At 39.9% G+C, this 27,136-nt stretch overlaps 1 protein-coding gene across 1 annotated transcript; it reads right to left on the reverse strand.

Annotated features, from left to right (window-relative positions):
* Positions 1 to 978: 978 nt before the first annotated feature.
* slco2b1 (solute carrier organic anion transporter family, member 2B1) lies at positions 979 to 25,494 on the reverse strand. The gene is made up of 15 exons (XM_063487700.1): positions 25,413 to 25,494; positions 23,274 to 23,378; positions 22,147 to 22,284; positions 21,718 to 21,880; positions 21,115 to 21,339; positions 18,417 to 18,515; positions 13,295 to 13,425; positions 8,856 to 8,952; positions 8,457 to 8,621; positions 8,167 to 8,356; positions 7,353 to 7,497; positions 6,150 to 6,310; positions 5,735 to 5,799; positions 5,030 to 5,150; positions 979 to 4,622 (listed from the first exon to the last, which is right to left on the reverse strand). The coding sequence occupies exons 2-15, from the start codon at positions 23,337 to 23,339 to the stop codon at positions 4,463 to 4,465; spliced, it is 1,926 nt and encodes a 641-aa protein (XP_063343770.1). The 5' UTR covers positions 23,340 to 23,378; positions 25,413 to 25,494; the 3' UTR covers positions 979 to 4,462.
* Between the last annotated feature and the right edge of the window lie 1,642 nt (positions 25,495 to 27,136).

The following is a 27,136-nucleotide window of genomic DNA, read 5'->3' on the forward strand; positions in this document are numbered from 1 at the left end:
TAAATACAAGCTCGCTCATGCTCACAGGTGTGCACACAGGTGATCACACACACAAACTACACCCTTTTTGGCTCTTACCTCAAAGCACACTGTGCGCTGTCAATCTTACGTGCTGCACAATAATGTTTAATATTTAGTATTTACTGTTATATTCACATATATCATTGTGATGTTGTTTATTATATTGCTCTTTTTTTTGCTTGTTTTCTCTTTTTTCTTTCTCAACAGGTGATCCAGGTGATTGATATATGTATTTTTTGTCTGCTTATTTTGTTGGTTTTTGTTTTTTGCCCTTTATCCCCGTCCCTCTTCCCCGCTGTTTTTCTTTCTCCCTTTTCTTTTCCCCAGTCGAGTCTGTCCCGTGTGTAGCAAGTGAAAATAAAATAAAATAAAATAAACAATAAAAGGTGAATCAAATAGACCATTACGGCAAGGCTGGGATGGTCCATTTGGTAAAGTAAATCTGTTGGGCATCTTTCTTCGCCTTTAGACAATAATTCTGATGCAAAAGAGCCAAACGGGACAGGCAAAAAAAAAAATGCTGAAAGCATTAATGTGAAATGTTTAAACCGTGTTTTCATATATACATTACATATAGATACCACGTTTAGTTTGATTTTCTTTTTTTTATAACACTGTCTTCATGTCTTCAACTTATTTTTTTTAATATGGAAAAAGCTGTGTGCGGGTAGTTTACTTCTTTTCTATGAATCTAAAAAATAAAAGGTGGCACTAATATTAAGGTCTTCTGTTTAATTTACTGAAATTATGCTGTTACTCCCAATGCTGTCACATATAAAATACAATGAAAACTACAATTATTCAAAAATATTTCTAACAAACGCGCTACATAAAAAAAATCCCCAAGGTATTAGGACGTTAAAAACAAAAAATCAATAAAAATTTGACAATTTAAAGTGGATCTAAAAATGGAAGAAATAAAAACAAATCAAAAGTAAATGCTCAGAAAAACCGAGTTGCTTTTTATTTGCCAATTTATCTTTTTAACAAAAAGCAGTAAACAATGTAGACATGTGCACAAATCATGTGGAAAAATAAACACTTTATAAGCTGAGCAAGCAAGAAATTATTCAACATTAAATGTGTCAATTAGTTTTATTGAAAAACATACAAAAGAAAATTATGAATTTTGATTATATTTTATGATATGATATTTTGTCCATCACATTTCGATTAGTGCTTTAGTTATACTGCTCCACTTTATTCTAAAATGTTATATATTTCATATATTTTTTATAATAAAGTGTCCTTTATTCACTGTTCAATTGGATATAAATATTTACAGAACAACGTTTCGAGCATGAAAGGTTATCATACAAACACTTAAACATTCAGCACAATATCATTTTATCAAACTTGTAGAAAACAGTTTATAAAAAAGTGACAAAACACTGAAGACATCTCACGGGATTAAATTCATCAAAACTGGGAAAATGTCCACGGGATCCGTTTGTGCCGGAAGAATTAAGCTCATGAATTCACATGTTAAAAACACTCTCACAAACATTTTCATATAAAAATAGTGGTGTGGCGCCTTTTTGTACTTTCTGTTTGTTTGCCATCCCTCCGTCATTTTTAGTTTCCCTTCTTTGATCTCTTTGAAGTCTTTTCGTGACTCCAGAATCCTGTCACAGTGTTCTGGTAAAGTTGTAGTTCCCCCATATAGAAAACCTTTTCTGCTCAATATGGCTCCATATCTTTTTTCTTGAGCTCCACTAGAGTAGCATTGCATGGTTCACAGTTGACAATAACTGTTATTCGCCTCATCCTGGGCTCTGGTTCAGCCCTCAGTCCACCCTCTGTCAGAAATAAGCTGGCCTAGCTGCTTTCTCTCTTCAAGATCACAGCATAAATACATTCACTTTACAGAGGGATGTTTCTCTTTCATTTCCAGTAAAAATGATGGCACACTAAAAATATTCAGCAGGAGGTCAGTGATGAAAGCTGATGGCTTCCTCGTTAGTGTGATGTTGAAATAAGAATTCTTTCGACATATTTAAATGTGAAAGTAAAAGTGAACATGAGATTCAAAGGAATCTGTGCTGGAAGTCATTTAACTGACGTGCAGGAAATGATATAATGACCACATTTTTCACACCTGAAACTTCTTCCTATAGCGATGCTTTTGCAGATGTATTATCTTTAAGACCACAATCACATTGATCTGTCAGAGGTAACAACTGTATTCCAATTGTGTGCATGATTCACAGTTCAAAATAAACTTTAGTTGTCTCATACTAGGTTGTCGTGCAGCCACCTTACTGAGCTGTTTTAGCTCCTCCCCCTTTAAGACACCTTCAACTGCTCCTTGTAAACAGAAAGTTTGACTAGCAGGTAGGCGGAGCTTAAGTGCCTGAGATGACCATGTTAGGGATATCGCCTAATGGCGATGTCACACAGATCCAAGAGTAGAAAAAACTGTGATAAAGTGAGTATTTAGAGCAGTGTACAGCCGGAGTGTTAGGGTCACAGGGATCACTGTGAGTACACTGAGCTCATTATTAGAGAGTTTACAGGTACAGGTACTTTTGATAATTACATTTAAAAAATGTAACTAAGCCTTCCACCACCAGAGGCACCATTTTACCAATGGGTCTATTGACACGTTTTTGGAAGTTTGCTGTTCTTTTAATGTTTAATTTTCCTTTTTATGCCTTTGCTTTTTGTAAGCCACTATTTTAACCAAGGCTGTGTTCTTAATGGTTAAGTAAAGCATGTTTAGCGAGACAATTTTTTGTATATCAGGCTGGTGCACATATACTGCAAAGGTCCACTTTTACAATGTGAGTATTTTTAAGCAGCACCTGAAGGTGTCAGTAACTTACTTCACCCCAGTCCCACAGGCCTAAAGACTGCTTGGCAACTGCCTGGCAACCACCGGTTGGCTGTGATTCATTGCTGGAGTTTGCTAGCAATCAGTGAAATTTTTCACAAACAGGTGTAGTGTGCTGTAGTAAAAAGTTCCTTGCAGTAGCAAGGGTTGTATGAAATTTCTATGAAAGGTGCCGACTTGTTTGCAAACACTCTGCAGCTACTCGCTAAGTGTTTGTTAAGCAGTGATATGTGTGAAGAAACTGGAAACTGATGTTCACAATAATGTGAACATTAACGCGAACATTCTCTTTCTCTTAGTGAAAGGACGCTGACTAAATCCAGATGATCTTCATTCCACACTGCAGTCTTGCTATAACTAAAACTACAGATTATGAGCTTCCCGTCTGACCTTATGCTAACATGGAAAATTTCTGCTTGGACTAAAAGTTCTTTGACATATTGGTAAACATTTATGGATTTGATTAAATAAGTCATCTTACTGATTATTCAATAAAGAAGATAAACCTTTTTTTCACAGAGCTTGTTGGTTGTGAAATGTGCATTTAGATGTCTGTTTGCATTTACAGGACATGAGCTCATCTCAAATTGTTAGCTCAATGTTATTATGCTGAGAAGTGTTTGTTCCTTTGTTTCTGTGTTTAAACCAAGGTCCATTCTCAGATGCTGGAAAATAAGGCCACTGTCCAAGTACTCAGTTTTTTTGCACTTCATTGCTGGCTTCATTTCATTTTCTCTAATGGCCACTTGAGTCTGGCTGACTCTGTAATTACAGAAGCAGCTGGAAAGAGACTGATTTGTAATTCTGCAGCACAATCTTCCACCTAATTTATATATAGTCATCAAAACAGGAAATATTATACATGCAGAAGAAGTGGAATTTGGTACAGTGGCGTCCCACAGTGTAGTGCTAAACATATCATTACATGTTGCCAATGGCAACTCATGTGTCTGCCAGTAACATGATATTTTTTCATTATTTCCATGTCAGGCAAGTGTTACTTTAACTAAATTTCTATAGCAAGACAACATCATATTTTGATCATTTACTGTATGCTATATATATATAGATGTGCTTAAGTATATGATTGCATATATTATGTGTATCCTCACTTCTGGCTACAAAAACCCAACATGGGGGAAGCCAAAACACTAAAGTTGGATAGTCAAAATGTGAGGGGTGACGTCACAGTAGTTAGGGCGATCTTTTTATGCAGTTTATGACTTCATCAAAGACAAATACAAAAAATCTTGAAAAACAGAGTTCCGTGTTACTCAGGTTATTCGTTTTGGCAGTTTGGGACTGATATACTGCTCGATGGCCAAAAACTAAACATCATAAGTGAAACTTTACACAAGTATATACTGTCAGTCACATTAAGAAGTTCAATCTAAAAACAAGAAAACCACTCTGAAATGTTAGCCATGATGTATAAACAAAACAGTGATAAAAGATATTTTTGCCTTATAATGCAGGCACATTGCTCCGTTATAAGTGAAGCATCCACCACACTGAGTAATTCACTGCTTAGTGGCAGCGTCCTTTCAGCCAGCATAGAAAAAAGCTACCTATGCAGTCTCAATGAAAAGTGTTTTCTCAGAATCCTCTTCATGTCATCAGTTCTTTTTCTTTGGCATTCTCTGATATTTTCTGGTTCACCATCTGGTAATCACTTTCCTGATACCTGTCTCTTTTCCGCAGGACAACGATTGTCAGCAGGTAGCAGAGCAACCCCCCACACACAAAGACCACCTGCAGTCCCAGAAACCTGAATACACAAACAGGTGGTTATGGTTTTTTTTATGGTTGTTTTTATGGTTGGGGGCTAGTCCAGGATGCAATCAGATGACAGAATGCTTTATAAAGCCAGAAATCTCTACTGAGAATGAGAAAAGTGTGATTCTGTGCTGGCAGTGAAATTTTAAGTCTTTATAGCTGCAGAAAATGTGTTCATTTCAGTTGTTGTTTTTTTTTTATAAGGATTATGACATTTTTTAAAACTTTTTTAAAAAGAATTTACAGCCTGTCTCACAAAATGCATCACAATATTTATATAAATGACAATTTAATCTTTCCTACTATGAGAAGGAATGATTGCTGCATTCATTTCAATAGTCAAATAAACTTAATGACCACTTTTTGTATTTTTTTAGTATCTTTAAATGTTCCTTTTACCTGCTTCTGAAGCGCTCTAGGTCGTAGTATTGACAGGAGGTCTGCTTGCCACATTTCTTGCCCCATAAGATGCAGGTGGTGTCGATGACACTACCGTACAACACTGGACCGGGCATGAATGCTGTAAACAGACCAAGATGAATACTCAGTTAAAATCATAATTTTGGCCCCAAATTATTATTATTTTTAAATAATTCATTCATTTGGATTTATTCATGTCAAAAAGTAAACAGTGCAGCCTCTATGACAGGTGGATGGTGACACAGGTGGCTGTAGCTGTTAGCTGTCTGCTTGGCTTCACTTTGGCTAACTGGAGTCCCTGACCATGTTTGTGCTGTTGGAGCCGTTTCGAGCATTTTAATTTCTTATCTGACCAGTAAAATGGCCACTGTGGTAATTGTACGAAGAGCTTGTCCAGTAGGTCTCAGCACTGGTTTTGGTGGCTGAAGTTTGAGGATTTTTATCTGAATGTTTCTTAGCACTATACTGTCTTGTCCAAATATAATCACATCTGGCTCCAAAAAATAAAAAATAAAAAATAAATAACTGACAGCAACTAAGATGGTAAAACTGATTCTTAACATTGCCAGAAACCAGTGTATGAAACTGCATCTAAGCATATAAGCATCAAAGAAAATGCCTTCAGCAGGTCTTTGAGTTTAAACACAGACCTCGTATCACTGGAGAACGTATGTGATGACTTACCGAGGACTCTGAACAGCATGTACTGAACTCCCACCGCAAAAGACTTATCTTCTGGAGGTACCTCCCTGCAGCAGAGACATCACATTCATGATAACGAAAAACAGGCTGCCAGTAGCTGTTATTTAATGGAGTATTCAATCTGCAGAGAAATCTCAAGATTCTTCACGTTTAGAAAAGAAAGTAGTACCTGAGTGGAATGTGAAAATATTTGGCTAAAGGCTAAAGACTGTGTTAAAACAACAACAATTTGTCATGTGACTCTGTAGGGAATGAAAGGCAGCTTTAAGTTTTTCTGTTTTTTTCATAAAACTTTTGTTTTGGTGTCCTTCCTTTAAATTACTTTAAATTGTTACTAATGAAAACACTCTGATTTGAGCATTCCCCATTATTTGACATTATATTATCTTTTCCATACCTGAGTATCATCATGCATGATGGTGTCTGGGAAAAGGCGGCGATGAAGGCAGTGAGACCCAACAGGACCACGAAGGGTAGGAGGAGATGCTCACACCCACTGCCACAGCTCCGAGGTAGGGCGAAGCCGAGACCACTGACACACCGGCACTCAGTGTAGTTCTACAGAAACGCACGTGCAAATAGATCTGTTATTTGTACAGCTTTTTTATTTTAAGTAAACCTGTTTGGATTTTATTTCCTCTCTTGTACAAAGTAATTTTTAAATAATGAAGTCAATGTATATATAAGTATTGCCGGTGCCAGTTTCATCATAAAGTCAGAAATGGTGCTTGGATTATAAATTGATTCATTCTGTCAGTGAATAACTGAGTTCATGGGAGGTCAAAGGTCATGAGACCATTAGGGTCTGTCAAACCTACAAAAAAATGTTCCTACAGTGGGAGAGGTTTGGGAGAGTTCTGCAACATCTGGATGTAGAATTTCTTGCACATCTGGCCAATTACTCAAGGTCCCAGTTTAGATTCTTTAAAACCAGTATTTTTACTTTCACTTTCATAGTGAAATCCACAGAGAGACTGGTAAAATGAAGTGGGACACTCATACCATCGCAGTGACACTAACACACGACACTCCTAAAGATACCAGCCCCCCCCCCCGAGTGGGCCCCTAATCCTTTCTGGCAGCACACACTGAATTTAAGCTTAACATCTGTAATAGTGAGACCACCTTGGAACAGCTGTAAGCTATGAAAACTCAAGGATACAAATGAAATAATAATAATGAAAAGCTGGCAACTACATTTGCTTCTCAGTGCAGTTTATTGTGGTCTGTTTTCTTTCAGGGCCTCTTCCACAGAATGTTCAGGCTACACAAATATCAACAAGATGCTGGTGTGCGTGTAAGTCTGAAATAAAGCCAGCGTATATCTAAGACTGATAGAGAAAACGAAACGTTTCTGCTGCCTCCACGTCTGAATGGCTCATATTCTCAAGGAATGTGATGTCACTGATTTCCTAAGAGCACAAACAAATGAAATGGGAACTGGCAGCAAACCACCACAGAAAGCAAGCCAGTTCCTTGTGACTACACACCACTTGAATTTAAATTTGAATAGCAAACGGAGCTGAGGCTTAGTCACAATGTGAGATAACAGATCGGTTCACAGGAAAAATTTCTGGAAAGAGGATTAACTGAGTCTTACCACGACTTTGCTGAAGTTGTCTGTTTCTACAGACTGACAGCCAGCATGGCAAGGAGACCTGAACTCCATGCCGTCTGAACCACAGACCGGGTTAAACGCCTCCTCAGAACAGTGACAGCTAGAACTGCACTGCAACAAATCATAGCTGAAAATACAAACACACATTTTTATTAACATTTTAAAGGTGAATAAAGAAGCTGTAGATGCCTACAATAAGCATTATTAACATATATTCTGAATCATTTTATCAAGTTCATCTGGATTTTTATCAAAATGAGGTGTCAAAGGCTTTACTAAGTATCAGTTACACAAAGGTCTCATCACCAACAAAAGAAAGGAGCCTGTAAATCACGCCTTTTGCACTGTAGCAGTTACAGCAGTGAAGTAAACTGGTGCCAAAGGTAAAACTGGTTGCCAGCAGTGGTCAAATGAACCATTTAACTGATGGTTGATTGAAACTAGTTTCATTACTATCAGTGGTATCCTTTCCCTGAAACTATATAAATAAGCATATGGGGAAATTAGTTGCTGCCATTGCTGGTAAAACAAGTTCACAGTCAGGAGTGAAATAAATTTTCCACCATAGTACATTTCCCTGACACTAGTTTCCTAACAGTGGGCAACTTAGTTGTTTTTTTAATCAGTAATTTACTTTTATTAGTTCTAGTTTTAATGAGTTTGTGGTATTATAATAAACAAGTGAGAACATTTGTTTGCCATCTATGGTACACTTAACTCCCTGTTAAGGTGAATTTGTTCTGAATATACAATAACAAATATAAATCATGGATTTACATGGTAAAGGGACAAGTACCTGTTGTTAGAGACCCCAGCAATGTTCTGTGTGGGACAGCCGAGGAACAGCATTGGTAGGGCTGTCAGCATGCAGAGAAGGATGGCTATTGTGCACAATTTGCTGGCGCCATTGACTGAAAGACTGAACCGTCGCATCAGAGCTCCACCCAGGACGGTCCCCAGTACCGCCATTGGGATCCCGACTCCTCCTGCGAGAAATCAATAATTCAGAAAACAGAAGCTTCATTTTTATGTCCACAGCTTGATTCCGCTGTAACGACTTTCATGGCACTATTCGGGTCCTCTCACCTATCATCATGGTGGAGAAAGAGGCACTCTGGCTGAACTGTTTCTCAATGAACTTGGCCATAAAGGTGGCGAGGCCGGACAGCAGAGCTGACAAGTTCACCAGAGCCAGAACCACCAGCAGGTAGATGGGATTTCGCAGCGTTCGCAGAGCGATTTTAGGAAAACCTGAGGGAGGTGTACAGTATGACTGAGGATTAATATACATTACTAAGTTTCTAATGGACAAAAAATAGCATTTAGACTAATAGGTACATAGACTAAAGAGCATAAAATGCTGGATGAAGTATGAAGATGTGATGCTTGGCTTAGCCCTTGTTGCTGTTGACCTCTTTTAAATTGGTTGACACCCTTCAGTCACCTCAGCTGGACAGGAAACAGAAGTGGAAAAAGGACTCTTACTTTTGAGGAACTGAATGAGGGTAGGTTCCTGTCGTGTGTCTGTCTGCTGCTGCTGCTCCTTAGTGTCTGGTTGGGGGTCAATGTCTTCTGGATCTTCCTGCACAAATATGGAAAGAATATCACATGGCAGCCTTGTTTTTCCACTGTGAGATTTGAAACCAGTAAATGGAAGTTTACATTCATGAATCTGTCTGAGTCTTTAGATAAATGTGTCCTGACTGGTTCCTGGGAAATGCGAGTTACTCACAGGCATGAATTATTTAACCTAAAATCTTGACAAATGCCAAGATTATTTAAAGAATGGTTTTTGGAATGGAGACTATTTTATCCTGTGGCAGATAAAGAAGGCCTTTGAACCTTGAGATAAATCTCCTGATTTATCAGACAATCTACATTCCCATTGTAACCACAGGCCAGGACTGGATAGTGGAGCAACAGTAGGGTGATGTGTACTTTGAAAATATACCATTACTGCCTAAGCAGCTGTGACTGATACTATTTATTGACCCTGTGGTGGTCATTTTACAATGTGACGGACCCTAAATCTGGACCAGTGTGATTTAGTAGTTAGTTGTTCCCCTCCAGTCTGTTGGACTGCAGACGGTTTTGTGTCAGAGAGCATAAAGACTCATGGGTATGTTAATGTTCAAGTTGTAAGACTAGCAGCAGTATCATTATCATTGCATGTGTTTATTCCTGCACAGTGCTGAGCACAGCACACTGTTCAAAAACAAGAAGTGAAAGTACAGCTGTGCAGTCTGTGAAGCACATGGTGCACAGGTAAGAAAGAAAAACTGTCGCGAGTCTTTTTGCCACACAAATTTGCTACAAAATGTTTTATTCACCAAGAACCTTGTTTGGATAAAATCGCAAAGCTTAAATACTCTTCTCAACTTCACAAATGTCTTTGTGTGGGCGGGAAGGATTGAAACTGGATACTGTCCAAAATATCTGGGTCAGGGCTGAGCTTCCAGCTCCCTCCAGCTAAGTAATGAGGTGAAGATAGTTGGCCACAACACACACACACACACACACACACACACACACACACACACACACACACACACACACACACACACACACACACACACACACTATATATATATATATATATATATATATATATATATATATATATATTTACATGTGAGTAATTATTAGCCAGTTTAGTCAGTAATTCTTCACCAAACTCAGCAGAGAAACCTGGTTCAGTTCATGGAGTCGTCACAAAAGCCTTTCACTGCTGCAGCTTTTCAAACAAACGATCGAGTCTGTTCCAGATTGTTGCTCAACAGTTATTTATCTCACAGAGCTCACGGATATCCACTAAGTCCAAAGGTTTTATTTAAGCACGGAAATACTTTCAGTTTACAATCTTGTCAGAGTTGTGCTACAGAGAGTTACATTTCATTAACAATAACATAATTAAACAATGAAATATGTGAGAAAGACTCCATCACAAAACTGAAATAAGTTTCATCATTTAACCCTTTAAAGGTTAAAAAATGCTTTCTTATGTGGGGACAAGATTAGGATGCAGCAGTGTGCAGTGTGACGTCTAAAAATGAAAATTTACTTAAAGCAGCTGTGAAGATGGAAGAGTTTCCTGCTGTATAGTCAAAACCATTCTGATTGGTCTGTTCTGGCTGGTTTATGGTCCTTTCCTTAGATCTGATGGACAGATCCCTGCTTTAATCTATAGACAGTAATCTGTATCTTAGGCTTGACAGATTGGTTCATGCACCAGCTGTTAGTTGGTGGATTTTACCCTCATTCCTGCAGCATGTGGACTTTGTTAGTTCGTCTTTAGTGGATACTTATGCAACTGTTCTGAGGAAGGTCCAGGAGGTCTTTTTAAATATTATGTGATGCAAGTCTAACAGTGGAAAACTTCCAAGACATCAATTTAAAGTTTTCATAAAACACTCTACTGACATTAACACAATTATTACATCTTCATTTTTAGGTAGCATGAGCAGCAGAAAATGGACGGTACTGTTGGGTGTATTTTTCTAATGGACTGAAATTTAATGTCTCTAAATATAAATCATACAGATTTTGTTTCATTTTGTTAGATTTTTGCTTTGTTCTGCATTCTTGGACAGTCCAGGTCATCTCGAACCAGCTTGATGGGATTCATCATTTGTGGTCTGTTTGATTTTCCTGCAGCTGGATGAACTCCTGACCTATCAGTCCGACTCCCTTTGCCTTTCTACAGACAGGCAGTCTGTCAGTAGATCAACTTTCAACAGCTAAGAAAAGATTTTTAATTCAATAATTGAAATAATTAGAATCTCAAAATTGAGCCCAAATAGTTATTTTTAATTCATCATTTATCTTTCTACCAAAACATCCTGGACTGGAACTGTTCAAATCCCTTCTTTTCCCTGACTGACTAGTCTGCTTTCCTTTGTTCATTTTTTCTCACAGCTCTGAGAGTACAGCATTAGTACTGTGTGCAGTACTGCAATAACAATGAATCAGAGAGTGAAGAAACAAATTTTCTTTTCACCAGCTTCGTACAGACAGAGAGTTTGTCAGTCATCAGCAACCAGCAACCAGCAACCCTGGACTGGTTGGAACAATCTTCAAGGCTTGATTTTGTTTCTGTTTCTTATGAAATTCACATGATTTCTTGTTGACTGCATTTCCCCCTCTTTACCTTATTTGTGAAATGACTTCACTTGAACTAAATTGCTCAAATTTCAAAAGCCCCGTTTTTTAGCTTCAGACTAAACCACAGATCCCCTCTGAGTCTAAACTGCCAAATGGAAAAAAGTCCTTTTCCCCATCAACAAAAACAAAGCAAAACAAAAGAAACCATCCAACATTAGATAACTTACGGTTTGAAATCCATTCACATCAACGTAGCCAGATTTCAAATGACATGGCTCTATTTTTGTCCACCCAGAAACTCACTTTTAATGAGTCCAGCCCTGAACGGTTAGTTCTAACATTTCAGATGGTATATCTCTGCAAATACCTCTGACCTGATGGAATGAAAACAGGCTAAAATGGGACTGGAAGGCTTTCAGGCAAACATTTGGTCGAGCACTGATGTTTGGCAGCATGCTCAGGGAGTCTTATTCCAAGAAACTCTGTTGGGCAATTGGATAGTTTGTCTCATTTAATTGATAAAACATGTGCAGAAGCTGAACTTTCTCTTTTGTGTTGGGACTGAGCCAAAACACACAAAAGCAGTTTCACGTTTGCACTGGTTGAAGTGAAATAAGTTCAGCTTCACCAACAAAGCCTCATCTTATCCTGTCATTTTGTGTTTCTGTGGTTTTGAAGCAGAAACTTTCTCTATCATAAAACATAATAACAGCATTGTGAGCTATTTGCTTTCTTTAGTTTGTGACAGCTGTATTTTGCTGCATTGTAATTACAGATATTTTTAAATCGATTTAACTAAACGACTCATTTACCTCATGCAGTTTCTGACAACTTTTCCAGTGGAAAATAAGCAATTATAAAAGGTCTTTAAAGATCCATTCATTGTCTTCTTGTTAAAAGTCCGTCACAGCTAAGCAGCGATTCCAGATGTTCGAACTCCTCACCAGCTTTGAAGCTAAGCCCAGCCCACCTGAGAAAGAAACCTATTTTGGTTGCTTTTATTCACTACATTGGTCTTTCAGTCATGACTCAAGGTGATGGCCGGAAGCCAGTCTGGCCTTTTAAAACTGTGACCTGGTACCACATATCAGGCTGCCAAACATAGCTTTGCCACACCTAGAACCTGAATACCACTTATCATGAAACATAATTCAAAAAAATTCAAGTATATAGAGAGGAGCTGGCAAAATCACCAAAGTAGAAGAAGAAGAAGAATGCATTTAAGTACCAATAGTAAGTGTGCAAGATTAGCTACTGCTGTAAAGCTGGCGAAAGATGGAAAGCCAGAGACAACCACAGACATTAAAACATTATCAAATATTTAATATAATGTTTACTTGAAATGCCAATCTCCAGCAGAAAGGTTCTATGAAAGACCTGTCAGGTTATTAATGATTAATCAGAATGATATCTATTTTGTTGGTGGAACAAATGTACAAGTTTTACAGTCTTGCTATTTACACTCCACTCAACTGTTTTTCTTCCCTAGAGTTCATCAACCTGTCAGAGAACATGAGTCACTGTGAGCCACCTGTAATTATCTTCAGTTACACCTGCTACACATGCGCATATCTTGGATCTTTCTGGATTAATCACTAAGCTAGGGCGAGGCGAGTAAAGGTGTGTAAAGAAAAACAAAGTCAATGCATCTGATGTGTTTCAAACATTAGCCCTTGAGTGGTGCTGGATTAAATGTTACAAATAACGTGATCTGGGATATTAAGGCCCATAACGGATGCTGACTATGCCCATGAACATTTTCTGGACATGTAACTTCAATTACACTGACAACAACTCTTCTGTATTAGATAGGACTGACTCACCTCTTTGGGCATGTTTCTGGGGAAGAAGAGGTAAGGCAGCGCAGTGAGAAAGAGGATGCATGAGGCTACCAGGAAACCAAGCCACCATGCTCCCACCCAGCGCAGGTCTTTAGTGTCAAACTCGATCTCCTCTGGAAACAGAAGAGAACACAAATCATGAAATCCATGCAAAGAATCCATCCATCCATTGTCTTCCACTTATCAGCGTCAGAGGGGCCAAGAGGCGAGGTACACCCCGGACAGGTCGCCAGTCTATCGCAGGGCTAACACAGAGAGACAGACAACCATTCGCACTAACATTCATGCCTATGGGCAAGTTAGAATCATCAATTAACCTAACCCCACTACATGCATGTCTTTGGACTGTGGGAGGAAGCGGGAGTACCCGGAGAGAACCCACGCAGACTTAACACAGAGAGGCCAGATGTTGAGTCAAACTTGCTGTTAGGCAACAGAGCTAACCACTGCACCACCGTGTTGCCACATGCAAAGAATACAACTCATAATTTCATTTTATTTGTAGCTGTTTATTGCCTTATATCAGCCAATAAAGTATCAATACATGTAATCCAACATAGGGTTAATTCACTGCCAGCCCAGAAGCCTATCATTCATCCAAGTACATATCCAAAAATTCTTCTATAGGGTGCAATATTTACGCTGCTTTAACCTGTCTACAGTTGAAACTCCAAACCAATTTGCAACCCACCTCCACTGCAGCTCCCCTTGCCATTATACCTCCAAAGTAATCATGTGATATTAGTTCTCAGTGATGCCTGCTCTGCTGTGAAATACAACCAGGTGGAAGTAATCTTTTGACTCTAGTAGTTCTGCCTAAAGTAATAATAAAACATGTATACAAAGACTGAATTTGCTTAAATTCATGAATCTTCTGATCGAAATACGTCTGCAGGATTGACTTATAACTTGTTCTTCACATTTGTAATATAGAGTCGATAATTTAAATGCATACTTGGACCTAAATGGCAAAAAAATAACTTACTGAAACAGTTAAGGGAAAAACCTCCTGTACACATACTGTACACTTTATGGTATAACAACAAGTCATCATTCCTCCTTTGTTTGAAAGATGTGTCATTTACACAAAAAACAGAAGTCAGATGAAGCCTGCGCTGGTGGAGTTCCATGTTTGGACAACCGTTGCTGTTATTTATAGTTAGGGTTGGTCATGGTGTCATTCCTAACTAAGAAGTAAAACTGAATGCTTTTACAGGACAAGCTGAAATCTTATTCCCTGTCAGAGGTTGTTCTGGATAAAACACAAACTACTTTCTTTTGCTTGGTAACAGTGAGTTTCCCATAACTCGATCTTGCAAGAACCTACAGATCCCTGGTTCTAGTGTTTTCACTGTGTGTGATTAGACATTCAGTACTGTGTGAACATTCTAAGCAAAATCTGATGAAAATTTAGATGCTAGCTGCCTGCTCAGCTTCACCTCAGCTAATCGGATTCCTTTAACTCAACCTCTGGCTCATGTTTGTGCTTTTTGACCCTTTAGGGGCATTTTTAATTATCTGAGCTATAATATGGCTGCTCTGCATTTAATTGTACTAACAGACCATCCAAGAAGTCTCAGCACCAGTTTTAGAACTTAGTATTTTTTTTCTTTGTTACTAGAGGGGATCTGTGCATTTGTGTAGTCTGCAGGTGCAAGAAGAACTTAGCAGTCCTAGAAATAAACTTTTTATCCAAATATAAACTAACAGCCAATATAACATCAGCCCAAATGTCTAATTGGAGGTTTCAAAATGCACACTAAAGAAAAAAAATGGACGCTGTAATTGTGTCTACATCCTAAAATTTATAGATATCAAGACACAAACTGTAGTCTGTAAACACAACTTTCCACTAATTTAACAGTGGACCAATGATATGCTGCCAATCTGAAACAAACATCACTGCCCATCTAAAAATGTTCACTTGTTTTCCTTGATTTATTAAACCAGTTACGGCTTTGCTTATCGAGGGACACCAATGAAAATGGTACTACCTCAAGTTCCTGTTCATCATCAGAAAGCAAAACCATCTGTTTGCGGCTGCACCCATGACGATGAAGAACCTCTGTAGGTTTTAGTGACATTCATGTTTGAATCGCCAAACAATGAAGGCTAATCCCAGTGGAACCTGATCATTGAAAAACCCTGTGGGAACTTTGCAAGGCTGTAATTACTGAAAATCAGGAATGAGTAACTCTCTTGGTCCTGCTCTGACAACAACATTCCAAAAATCTTGCAATGGACACCTTAACCCGCTTTACCTGTTTACTATATTGTTTTCTATATTAACCTTATTACACTGCTCAGTGTGCAGTTACTGCCATGTTAAGACTGCTCTGCTTTATCTATTCTCTGACATTAGCACTGGTTCCACTGGTGAAGGTTTCAAATAAGGTGAGTGTGGCAGCTCTTATGCAACAGCAACCAAGAGAAGAATTCCAAAATAAAATCCATTTATTGTAGAAAAACAAAGAAAAATGTTTTTGTTTCCAAAACAAAACTTTATAGAAAAACAGGGACAATTTGTAGTGTGTGCAGAAAATGTTTTTTTATACTGTTTCATTGAACATATTTGTGCTTAAACTCTCCTCTGAACATATTTAGTTCTTACTCAGCGCTAAGTTGCCTGAAGGCTCAGTGTAAGCCAACAAACCTACATGCCAACTGTGTTACAAATCAAACCACATCTGTGGCTTTTAATTTACTAGCCCACCAACCACCACCAAAGTCTAACTCAGTGACATTTAAGTGTGTCAATCCCTAATACACAAAGCTCCTCATACAAACGTGTTTGTACATAGATGTGGGGACCAGGCTGGTGTACAGATTATGAGGACCTCAGTGACAGCTTCAACTTTCGTGTGTGCTGTTTTTTTTTTGTTTTTTGTTAAGGAAATTAAACTTAAACATAACTCTCCATCCTTAGCACCACAAAATAAACCTCAAACATACATTTCATGAAGCAAAAGAAAAGCGTCCTCAATATTCCACATGTCCCATCCTGCTCAGAGTCGCTGGTCCCCACAAAATAAGATATACACACTCGCACACATTCTCCTTGGTCAGTTCTGTGTTTTACTTACAAACACAGAACTGATGCAATATTTTACATTTTTTCTAAACATGCAAATTGTTAAACATGTTATGTGACGGCACATTCACTTTCACAATCTGTTGGCCCATGTACACACTCCACTGGGAATGTTGAAACAAGCCAGTTCCTTGTTTCAACAAGTCTGTAAAGAAACTGTAACATCATTAATCATGCCGACGTCAAACGGCTGCAATGCCTGACTGAATGTCACGAAACTCTCACTCAACTTAGATCCGAAATGAAACCTGAAATATGAGCAGATGTAGCAGAACTATTGATCCCAGAAATGGTGGGAGTTAGCCTCTTAGCATCCAGCACATTACCAGTTAGCCACTTAAGGTTAGGGTCACATGTTAAAGAAAGAATCTTGGAAATGCAACGTCACAAAGATAAATTAATCCCGTTTCTTTTCTCATTACTTGTTTTCAAAAGTAATTAGTTGCTTTGTTACTTTTTAAAAACATGATACGCAACCTGAATATGTAATAAAGCAATAGACCTTTCAGCCCAATTAGATTGTTTCTGCATAATCCATCATATAAAATTGAATCAAATGAAAATGTCTGTTTTTAAAACTTGTTTTATGAGTTTTAATCTTTTAACTTTATGCACATCAAACAAAAATTTAATTATATATAACAGTCTTTGACTTGAAGAAATGTGTTTAACATTTAAACCTATTTTCTGCATATTCCAGCATATAAAACAAAATAAGGTTTTGTGTTTACACTCACTCTTTCAAACAGATGCAAGTAAAACACAGCGAAAAATAAATCAAATCAAAGATTCAGCAGCACTGAGTCCTGTTGCTCTTCAATCTATTTTCACCTGGTTAGCAGGAGTGGGGCCGGTGACTGATAATTAGTTTCTCATCAGTGAACTGTATGACTAATTCAAAGTATTTCATGTGGAGTATTTCATGAAATAAATATAATAGTTTCACTAAAAAAACACTCCCCTCAGATTCTTGTCTGAACATATTTCTTATCTGGATGTCTGCCCTAAGGCTGAAACTTTCAATATAACATCAACAGCAAATAATCTACTACTTCAGCTACAAAATACCAGCTTACACCTCAAATTAAGTCTGGCTGAGTGAGAAGAAAATCTGTTAGTCTCAAAAAGAAAAACAGGTTCATACACGTGCCTTCATATGTCCGTGTTGAAGAGGCAGCAGGCGCTGTGAGGGAAATCACTACGAACAGCCAAAACATGAGAAATGCTCATTCACGAAAGGCTTCACAGCTTGATCATTTGTTGGATGTCAGAGTTTTGAGTTCAGTTCATTTCTATTATTTACACCAAAGATTGACAGTAATGATGATGCTTCTTTATAGAAGTTAAAAACATAACAATGTATTGATCCAAGAGACCAATGCCTCCAGCAGAGTCTGGTTCAGTATCTCCACAGCAGTAACTGTGCAAACATTAGCTAACAGTAGCCACCATAAGCCATTTCTCACAGTAGATTTGTTGTTGACAATCTCCCGGGAGTGTTGAACCCGAATATTAATCTTTAAATATCATTCTTTGTTTCAGCATTGTTTTCTCATGAGTAAAACAGGATAAACTAGAACACTTGTTTTTAAACTGCTACCCTTTTGTAGAAATGTTGGCACAGCACAAACAGCCCGAGGACTGAGCGCTGCTGCAGCATTTCCAGTTAGCACATACACAAAAAGAGGTCATTAGGGTGCGTATCTGTTACAAAACCTGTCTGCAGCTTGATGGTCACGAGAACATGGCTGTCTGAAAGAACTTCACACCACCAGTGAAGACCTCAGTCACTGTTTGCCAAACTGCATCATTTAAATATGATTTATTTTATGGGTTTTTATCTTTTATAGAAGATTTTAGAGGAAATGACCCACATTGGTCAGCTTTACACTGTTTTTATTAACACCATGTTAAGTGCTCACATGCAGGAAGTCCTCCTTTCTTTTTGAAATGAGTAAGATAAACTTTCTTTAAACAGCTCAGCTGTAGCATTAGGACAGTGTGTCTCCTCACCTTTGGGTACCTTGTCAAAGTCAACATAGACGCGCAGCATGAGGGCCCCAGTGATGAATCCGAAGGCTGGGCCAATCGAGGTCATAGCAAGGAGGATGCCTGGAAGACACGATAAAAAAAACCCCTGAGAAGATGAAAGAGACGCCTGCTGGCCAACGGGTTGACCCTGACCTTTCACCTCAAACATCACTTTGGAATACTTTATCTGCTTTTTCCAGGCGCTCCCGTCGAACACAAAAAAGATTCTGCTAACCAAATATTTCCTACCTCCTCACCATCACATAGACAGATTCATTATGAGGTTACAACAGAAAACATTATACATATGGAACAAGAAGCAGCGGCGAGGTCTGTGAGGTGTTACAAAGAGCTGCATGTGACTGCTTTGTCGCTGTCCTGCAGTTCTTCTTACGCTCAGAGGCCTCGACAAACTTGAAAATGAGATAAACAGGATAAAACAGCAAATTTGTTGTATGAAGCTTTCATCTTGTTCTGCTATAAATGAACTTCAACCTTCGAGTTTTGGATTCAAGCTGTGATCGAATTATTATCATATAATGTTAAGTTTGACTTCTTGTGGAATTACTGAGGTCTGGTTACTGTTTTTATTTCTCTAGTCTGGAAACTGAGACAATATATACACAGAAGGGTGATTAGGGAAGTGGGGACACAGGGGAACAGCTGAACTGAATAACAACCAACGAAACAAAGAAAGCAACCTTAAGACAACACACAATTGACATGAGCCCACCAAAAAAGGACCGGAAACAGCAGGAGAGAAAGACTAGGACAAACACACTAACTTGACACAGATGACAGAGAGGGAAAGAAACACGGACACAAACCGGACTCTATACAGGGGATGATAGAGAGGACACACAGAGACAAGAAAAAGACAGCCTGGGCCCAAAATAAAAAATAATATGGAAACTAAGAACTAAGAAGAGAGACATGACCAACTGTAGTCATGGCTCCCTCCCCCCATAATCACACAGTTCTGGTAACAGAATTTGCTGACAGACTTTGGATGTCCTGCCTCACATAATCACAATTTTTCTAATGATCTCTGTCAGCTGAACATCTGCATCTCATTTCAGGCCACAGGCACCTCAGAGTTTATCTCTCTCTAACATTTAAAGAAAAGGTTTTAACATCTGAGCATGCACAGCTTTACTTACACCAGCGTGACAGAAAACAAAAGCAAAAGGAGAAGAAATCACACCGTGTCTACAAAATATGCAGTGAGTGCAGCATTTGTGCTGAATTTAGGACAACAATAGAGCTATAGTGAAGAAATTTCACATCATTATTAAAGACTTCCTGCCTGCGGGTCCCAGGATCCTAATTAAAACAGGTTTGTTGTATAAGCAGAGACGCCGCAGGCTAATGTTACTACAATGCAGCACTACAATCACGTCTCACAGTGAGTGGGTTCTGTAACAAGTCAGGTGAGCTTCTTGGACTTTGATGACCTCGGTCTCTGCTGTTATGGCATTCTCACATTTTTATAACACCCAGTTAAAGTTCTGTAACGTGAGTTGACCTGAGCAGAAAATCTTTCATGGCCTCAAGTGATCTGCCTTCAGTCTGTTAAATACAACTCTTGCCAATGTTTGCCTGATAGTTATGAGGAACAAAGGTATTTGTTACACAGCTATGATGTAACAGTGGGTGGTAAAAGAAATGCAGTCATGCTGAAGAGCAATAACTGTTGTGTCTCTATGGGTCATTCTGGCTTTGTCTTTGAATTAGAGGAAACTTCCCTATTGTTCATTTTCTTTCTTCAAAAAAAAAAAAAGTCCACCACAGAGACCAGAAATCTGTTTCAGCGATTGGGGAAAGTCTTCTGATTCTTTTCGTGTCCTGTCTCCGCCTCAAACATTCAACCCAACAATGCTTTGAAGCTGGAAGTGCGTTTGGACTCTTGTTCCTCGGATCAAAGACTCAACACTCCAGCCTATCAGAGAGTTTAAATGTTTTCCTCCTGATCCGCATCACAGTTGGCAGTTCAGCGGGAATTACGTTTATCAGAGTGTTCATCCAGACCAGCCAATCAAAATCTTCTCTGAGATCAAATTTCAGCAATCAGTTATGACCAGTGTTGGTATATGAGCTTTGTCTTAGATTGCAGTCATCCGTACTTCAACAACAGTTTCAAGTTTATCAGCTATGAATTCTTTGAAAGTTTATTTATAACAAGTAAAAAGTTTTTGAACACTTCAGAAAGTGTAAGCTCATAGATGGAGGATACTCCTTAGTGGAAAATACCTGGTACAGATGTTAAGTCATAGAAAATGTTATTTTGTGTGCTCAGAGGCTCAAAAAGTGAGAAACATTCACAAAATGCAGTATCCACTTAATGTGTATAATGTTCTTCTCTCCCCTTTTGCACAGTCGAGGAGCGTGTCAGGATACATTTCACTGCAAGTTGTACTTGTATAACTATGCATGTGACAAATAAAGACTATTCAGTCTTCAATCTAATCAGCGACAGTTGGTTAAATGCAGTGTACTAACACTGATGAGACACTGAGACACTGATGGACTTGGGACTTCACTTTGAGGAAGCCCCCTCAAAAGACTTCTTGACTTCTTGGCGTCTTCATATCAGGTGTTTTGAACCTCTAAACTACTTAATCTCCCAGAACGTGACATCGGGACCAAATTGCGAGTTAAAATATCATTCTCTGCTTCCTACCAAGGTAGAGCGGGGAATTCTTTTTGCTGGCGTAGTCGTCGATGTAGGAGATGCCAAAGGGTTGGATGGGGACAGCTCCGACGCCCAACAGCAGCTGACCCAGGAGCAGCATGGGGTAGATCCCCTGCTGGGCAGGGGTCTCCTGTTTCAGGCAGGTCTGATTGTAGGATGAGGTGGTTACTGAGCTTTCTGATTGGCAGAGGTTGGCACTTTTTTCATTGGAGGCTGTTTGGAAAACAGAGGGAGACTTTTAGGATTGTCTGAATTCAACACACAGATTTCGTTCTGTGCAAATAAAACTGAAAGGGAGAAGATTCAGTCTGAACTCATTCTGTTTCTAATATACTGGCACATCAGCTAATTAGCGTCCCTTAACTGGATCTGTGAACTGTGTTTGTGCTGTTGGAGCATTAATAATCTGACCAACAATATAACTGCTGTAAGGTTACTGTGCTAGCAGAGCGTCAGAAAAGGCTGAGCTCCAGTTAACCAGGAAGTATGTAAACCAGGGACAGTTAGTAACTTACTCCACAAAATAAAGAACATTCAAAAAAGTCAGGAGGTTTGATGTGTGCGTGTGTTTGTGAGTGTGTGTGTTCTCACCAATGATGCTCTTTGTGTAGTGGTACGGTTCACTCATAAAGTGCGTTACCCCCATCAGCAGAGAGGCCAGGCAAGCGAGCAGAGCTCCAGCTCCGATGTACCGTGGCCGATGGACTCGACTCCCAAAGAAGCTCACAAAGATGATGAGGATGGTGTTTCCCACCTGTACTCAGACACACAACATCCGTAATGTAAGACTAACATCAAAGATTTCCAGTCCTCGCACCTTCAGGTTCATATTGAGGTTTTTGTTTGTTTCTATCAAAAGGAGAACTAAAACATCTCAAACATAAAGGTTCTGATTATCATTCATTTACTGCCATCTTGTATCGTATACTGGACTGTATTCTCAAACCAAAAACAAACTTGTGACTTTCTGAAGAGCCATGAATTAATTAAGCAGGACTTCAGAGTCCTAGCTGAACTGACCTCGTTGAAGGAGGCCAGGAGCCCAGACTTCTGGCTGGATAGGCCATAGCGCCTCTCGATGGTGGAGATGGAGCTCTTCATGTAGCCTGACACCAAAAGCTGGGCCAGCTGCAGCAAACTGTGGCAAAACACAAAGAACTGCAAACAGAAGAAGAAGAAGACAGAAAGTCAGAAAACACATTTTAACACAAGCTGCAGTTCCCCTTACATCCACACGAGGCAACAAACTGACAAACAGACTGACAGACTGTACTAAAACCTCCAAAGTCCAGCTTTGCTGACTTAAATTCTGACATTTTATTTGGCTTTACTTCACACTAATTACCAAACCTGCTAGCATGAGCATTTGAGCATCTATAGGTGGTAACTTGTAGCTCCACCCACAGTGCAGAAGTAACCTGATGGTGGTTACATCCATCTTGCATACTGTGAGAGAACAGAGTCTGTTTCTGGCTCAATTTCAGCACAACGTGAAAGGTACAGACAAGAAACGGTATTTTTCTTTGCCCTGAGCTCGTCCTGAGATCATGTGACTGGAGAACAATTCCAGGATGAAGCTCAGGATGTGAAACTTCTGTGAGAGCTGTGTGTCAGCGAGTCCCACATGTTCCAGTGTTTAGACAGGCGAGTGTCTGAGGCCAGCTTTTAAATCTCTCCGCTGCCTGAAGGGATCTGACCTCTGAGCTTGCCCACTTCTGATTTTACTGTCACAGGCATTGCTACAGCACAATGTGATCATGTGATCAAGTCATTGTGTTTCACTTGTTTTTCATGACACTCTCAGAGAGCAGACTAATGAACCCAGCTGAGCGTTCTTCTTCATCACGTTAAACACTGAAATCAGATCTTTGTGGGACTATCGAGCTGTTAGAGACAAGACTTAACCACTGGAACATCTGTCTGACACAACATCGGCCTGTAACCGTTTACTGTCCACCGTTTTTACCCAGCAGGCCTCAGACACCACTCCCACTTTTTCAGCTCTAAGTTTGAAATAAACAATAAATGTTACAAATTTCCTTCAACTCATCTTTTCTTTCTTTCCTTTGTTGTATTCTTTTCCTTTCTCCCTCAGTCCCTTCCTTCTTTCCTTCCATCCTATCTTTGCTGTGGCGCTGCAGACAAACCTTGATGCTGTTGAAGAGACTCCTGGATTGAGCAGGAGCTCGTAGGCTTCTGGGGTCAGAGGTCATGTTGAGGCTGTTGACTCACACGGAGACTGAAGAGTGACCCTGTGAACCACAAACGTGGGTGAACCTGCCAGTCATCTCTTTTATTCAGCAGAAAGTCCAGCACAAACAGCCCGACACACTCATGCTGAGCAAACACCAGCTTCTAGAAGTACTGAGTGCACACACACACACACACACACACACACACACACACACACACACACACACACACACACACACACACACACACACACACACACACACAGGGCGTGTGAGTGTTTGGATATAGAGCTCTTCAAAAAGCTGCTGAGAAAAACGCTGATCGTTCTGAGGGCGATTGGACACGGCGTCACAGAGCAGCCAGGTCAGCACCTCTGCGACGGACAGGTGGATGGTGACACAGGTGGCTGTAGCTGCTAGCTTCACCTGCAGTGGACCTCTGGATGTGTTTGTGCTGTTCGAGCCTTCTGCAGCATTTTTAAAGAAGAATGATGAAAGCTTTGGTTGGAGTGTTTTCACTATCATCAGCACTGAATGCTCATTGGCTCAGTTAGTAGCCAGAGCGCATACTTTGGATATTTCTTCATGTTGACTCTAATAACAAATATGAATTCGCGAAATTAACTTCAGTTTTGTTAAAAATGACCTGAAAAGGCTGTTTGCCCATGTAGGACGCTTCAAGCAGAGAAACTGCATTCATCAGCTGATGGCACATTAGCATTCACCCTCTGGGCACCATGAATGTCATCACTTCATCCTGGACCAGTACGGTGGACTGACTGATGTTGGCACAGCCATCATGGCGAAGAGCATCAGGAGTCTGGTTGGAGGCTTTTATTGTGAAGGGCAAAGGACCAGAAGACAAATGATGTTTACCAAGAAGGTCAAAGCTTTTTTTTTTCTTTGAAAGAGTTTTTCTCCCTAAAACAGAACTGAATGTGAACAAAATTCACAAGAATGTGTTTGATTTGATTTGTGCTGTGTGACGTATTTCCATAATCAGGCTAAAATACAAAGACAACAACAAATGTTAGAAAACAACAGGAAACAGAGAAAGTGTGGTAGAAGCAGGTGGAGATGACAGGAAGTAGCTTCTTATCTTAGACTTCAACCGATTCTGTGACCCGGTTTTATCTGTCAGAGCCACAAACAGACGAGCTTCATGTGTGAAGATAAAACCGATGACCACCACCTCCACCCTCTGCCTCCACACAGACTTCACGGAGTGAGGTGAGCAATCATCACCATAGGCAGCATTTCCTGATGGTTGGAATAATCTGAATGTTTGTAATGAAGGAAACTCATTTTTTTCCTTTGGCCAGTTTTTCAGGTCTTCCGTGTTGCCAGTTTTCCTGTTCGTGAACATGCTCGATCTGAAGATTGCTGATGGTTTCCCCGGTGCCTGTCCAACCAAAGCCGGCTAAAATGGGATTGGTTGGTTTTTGTTGGACTACTGAAAGCAGAAAAATCCTTGAAGGTGTCAGGAAACGATTTCCAGCAGATGTCCTACACGTCGGGTCAAAGACAATTTCTTTTTTTCAGTAGATTAAATGTTTGACAGCCAGCACAGTGTTTGAAAACAAGCAGCATGGGATAATGAGTAACCAGGATACTGATAGCTTATCACACAATCAGGCCCACTCATGGCTCTGTGTATCGTTACCACGTCCCTGAAGAACGAGCAAACTAAACCTGGGAATCCAACTAACAGCACAAACAGTCTGCAGCCAGATTTTCTCTGTCTGAAGCAACGTCAAGTTACACGATGGCTGAGCTGTCACACACACACACACACACACACACACACACACGGTCACTCACACACACACACACACACGCACACACACACACACACACACACACACACATGGTCACACACACACACACACACACACACACACACACACACACACATGGTCACTCACACACACACACACACACACACACACACACACACACACACATGGTCTCACACACACACACACACACACACACACACACACACACACACACACACACACACACACACACTTTTAGTGGTCACACACACTAAAAGCCTGAAACCTCCCACAGAGAAAAAACACTCAGACTCACTGTGTAGCTCGTCTGTCTGCTGCTCTCACTTTGCTGCAGCTCCCACTTTCTGTTCCACTCAAGCTGCCAACACACCTCCAACTCACTGAAGGAATAGGAGGAGACAACAGGAGCAAGGAGAGTGGTGGAGTTTGAACCCTCCTCCTGTGTTAAGACAGTCTGTGAAAAAAGGAAAAAATGCCGTGTGTGTGTGTCTGTGTCTGTGTGTGTCTGGGGGGGGGGGGGGGGGGGGGGGGGATTTCTTCTCTTCGGGACTAAAAAAACTAAATAAAAAAATAACACAAAAGTTGCAGTTCCTCTAACGTCCCGCAGAGGCAGCAGTGACTCCCACAAATGTTTACATTGCTCTAAAACTTAAAGTCTGCATTATTAGGGGCGTGGCCTCTGGGACTGACAGGTAGGTGGCGACACAGGCGGCTGTAGCTGTTAGCTGTCTGCTAGCTTCACCTCAGCTAACTGGAGTCCCTGGACTGGACTTCTGGACCGCGTTTGTGCTGTTGGAATTGGAGCATTTTGATGACATCTTCTGACCAATCACATGGCAAAGGGTGGGTGTGACAGAGGAGGATGCTGGGAGAGGGTGATGGGGGCAGGTGACTTTAAAGAAGCAGCTGAATGAAGAAGAAGAAGGAGACTTATCAGTAATTAGCAGGTATCTGTGTGATGCTCCAATGCAGTGCATGAATGCAGCTGGAATCAGCTGATAACTCTGCCCTCCACCCTCTCCGCCCATTAATCCCACTTCTGGTTCCAAACAGATCAAGACAAAAGGACCATAAAATGTCCCACATTACCCTAAAAGCACTCTTAGAGAGTAAGGACAGGATACGCGGACGTTTACTTAAAGTCTGAAGGTATGAAGCATGAAATCTCAGTAAGACCTTTAAATTTCCACCCTCAGATCTGCTGTCCAGCAGTCACATGACTGATTAAAATTAAGGAAATTGAACACAAATAGAAAGTTTAACTTAAATATATTTCAGCAGTTTCACTGAAAGTCCACACGGACGGCACAAAAGTCAGAAATAACATGTATGTTGAATGAAGAACACTTACGTCTTCGTGTTCCCCGCAGAGAGCAGATGGAATAATTAAAAAATGAAAAGTACGAGGGGAAACACTGACAGGAAGTCTCTGGATTAACTCAGAAAGTCGCCAGATTAAAAAAAAGAGTTTTTCCTCAAACAACATGTGACTTTCTCAGATATGCCATTTCAAATGTTCTATTTAGTTTGGTATCAGCAGTGCTTTGAAGTCAATGAATCTAATTTCTTTCTTTCTTTGCTTCATTTCTAGAGCACATGTGAGTAAAGCTGTTGGATTTGCTGCTGTATGTGGTTTTCTTCTGGTTGTGTTTGGCAGGTTGGACGATTTAAAGTCTTGATCTGTCTGTTTCCTGTTATTAATAACCTCTGACTGTACGCTGTTAAGCTATAATTTTAGGTTTCTGGTTCTTGCTAACATCTGTATCCTCAGACTGACAGGAGCCGGGACTCCTCCACTTATCTGTCGTCATCTGTCACGCTCCAACCTTAACTGCTGGAGACGTCTGAACCTGCAGACTCTTTATCTAAAATATTTAAGAAGGGATTTATAAACAGTGATAAAACGTCATGCAGGAATATTTATTACTGATTGAACCAAAAAATTGAAGTTTTATGAACATAAATGGAGCCTAGGGCATCCTGAGAGGATGTTTGGACCTGATATGATCTCATACATGC

The sequence above is a fragment of the Pelmatolapia mariae genome, linkage group LG10_11, assembly GCF_036321145.2.
Source record: "Pelmatolapia mariae isolate MD_Pm_ZW linkage group LG10_11, Pm_UMD_F_2, whole genome shotgun sequence".
Lineage (NCBI taxonomy): Eukaryota > Metazoa > Chordata > Actinopteri > Cichliformes > Cichlidae > Pelmatolapia > Pelmatolapia mariae.

Excerpts from the sequence above, each read along its gene's own strand:
- slco2b1 (XM_063487700.1), bottom strand. The coding sequence starts at position 23,339 with ATGACCTCTGACCCCAGAAGCCTACGAGCTCCTGCTCAATCCAGGAGT. Across the intron at positions 5,800-6,149 it reads TCATGCATGATGATACTCAG|GGAGGTACCTCCAGAAGATA; the intron begins GTATGGAAAAGA and ends TCTCTGCTGCAG. Across the intron at positions 5,151-5,734 it reads CATGCTGTTCAGAGTCCTCG|CATTCATGCCCGGTCCAGTG; the intron begins GTAAGTCATCAC and ends GTCTGTTTACAG.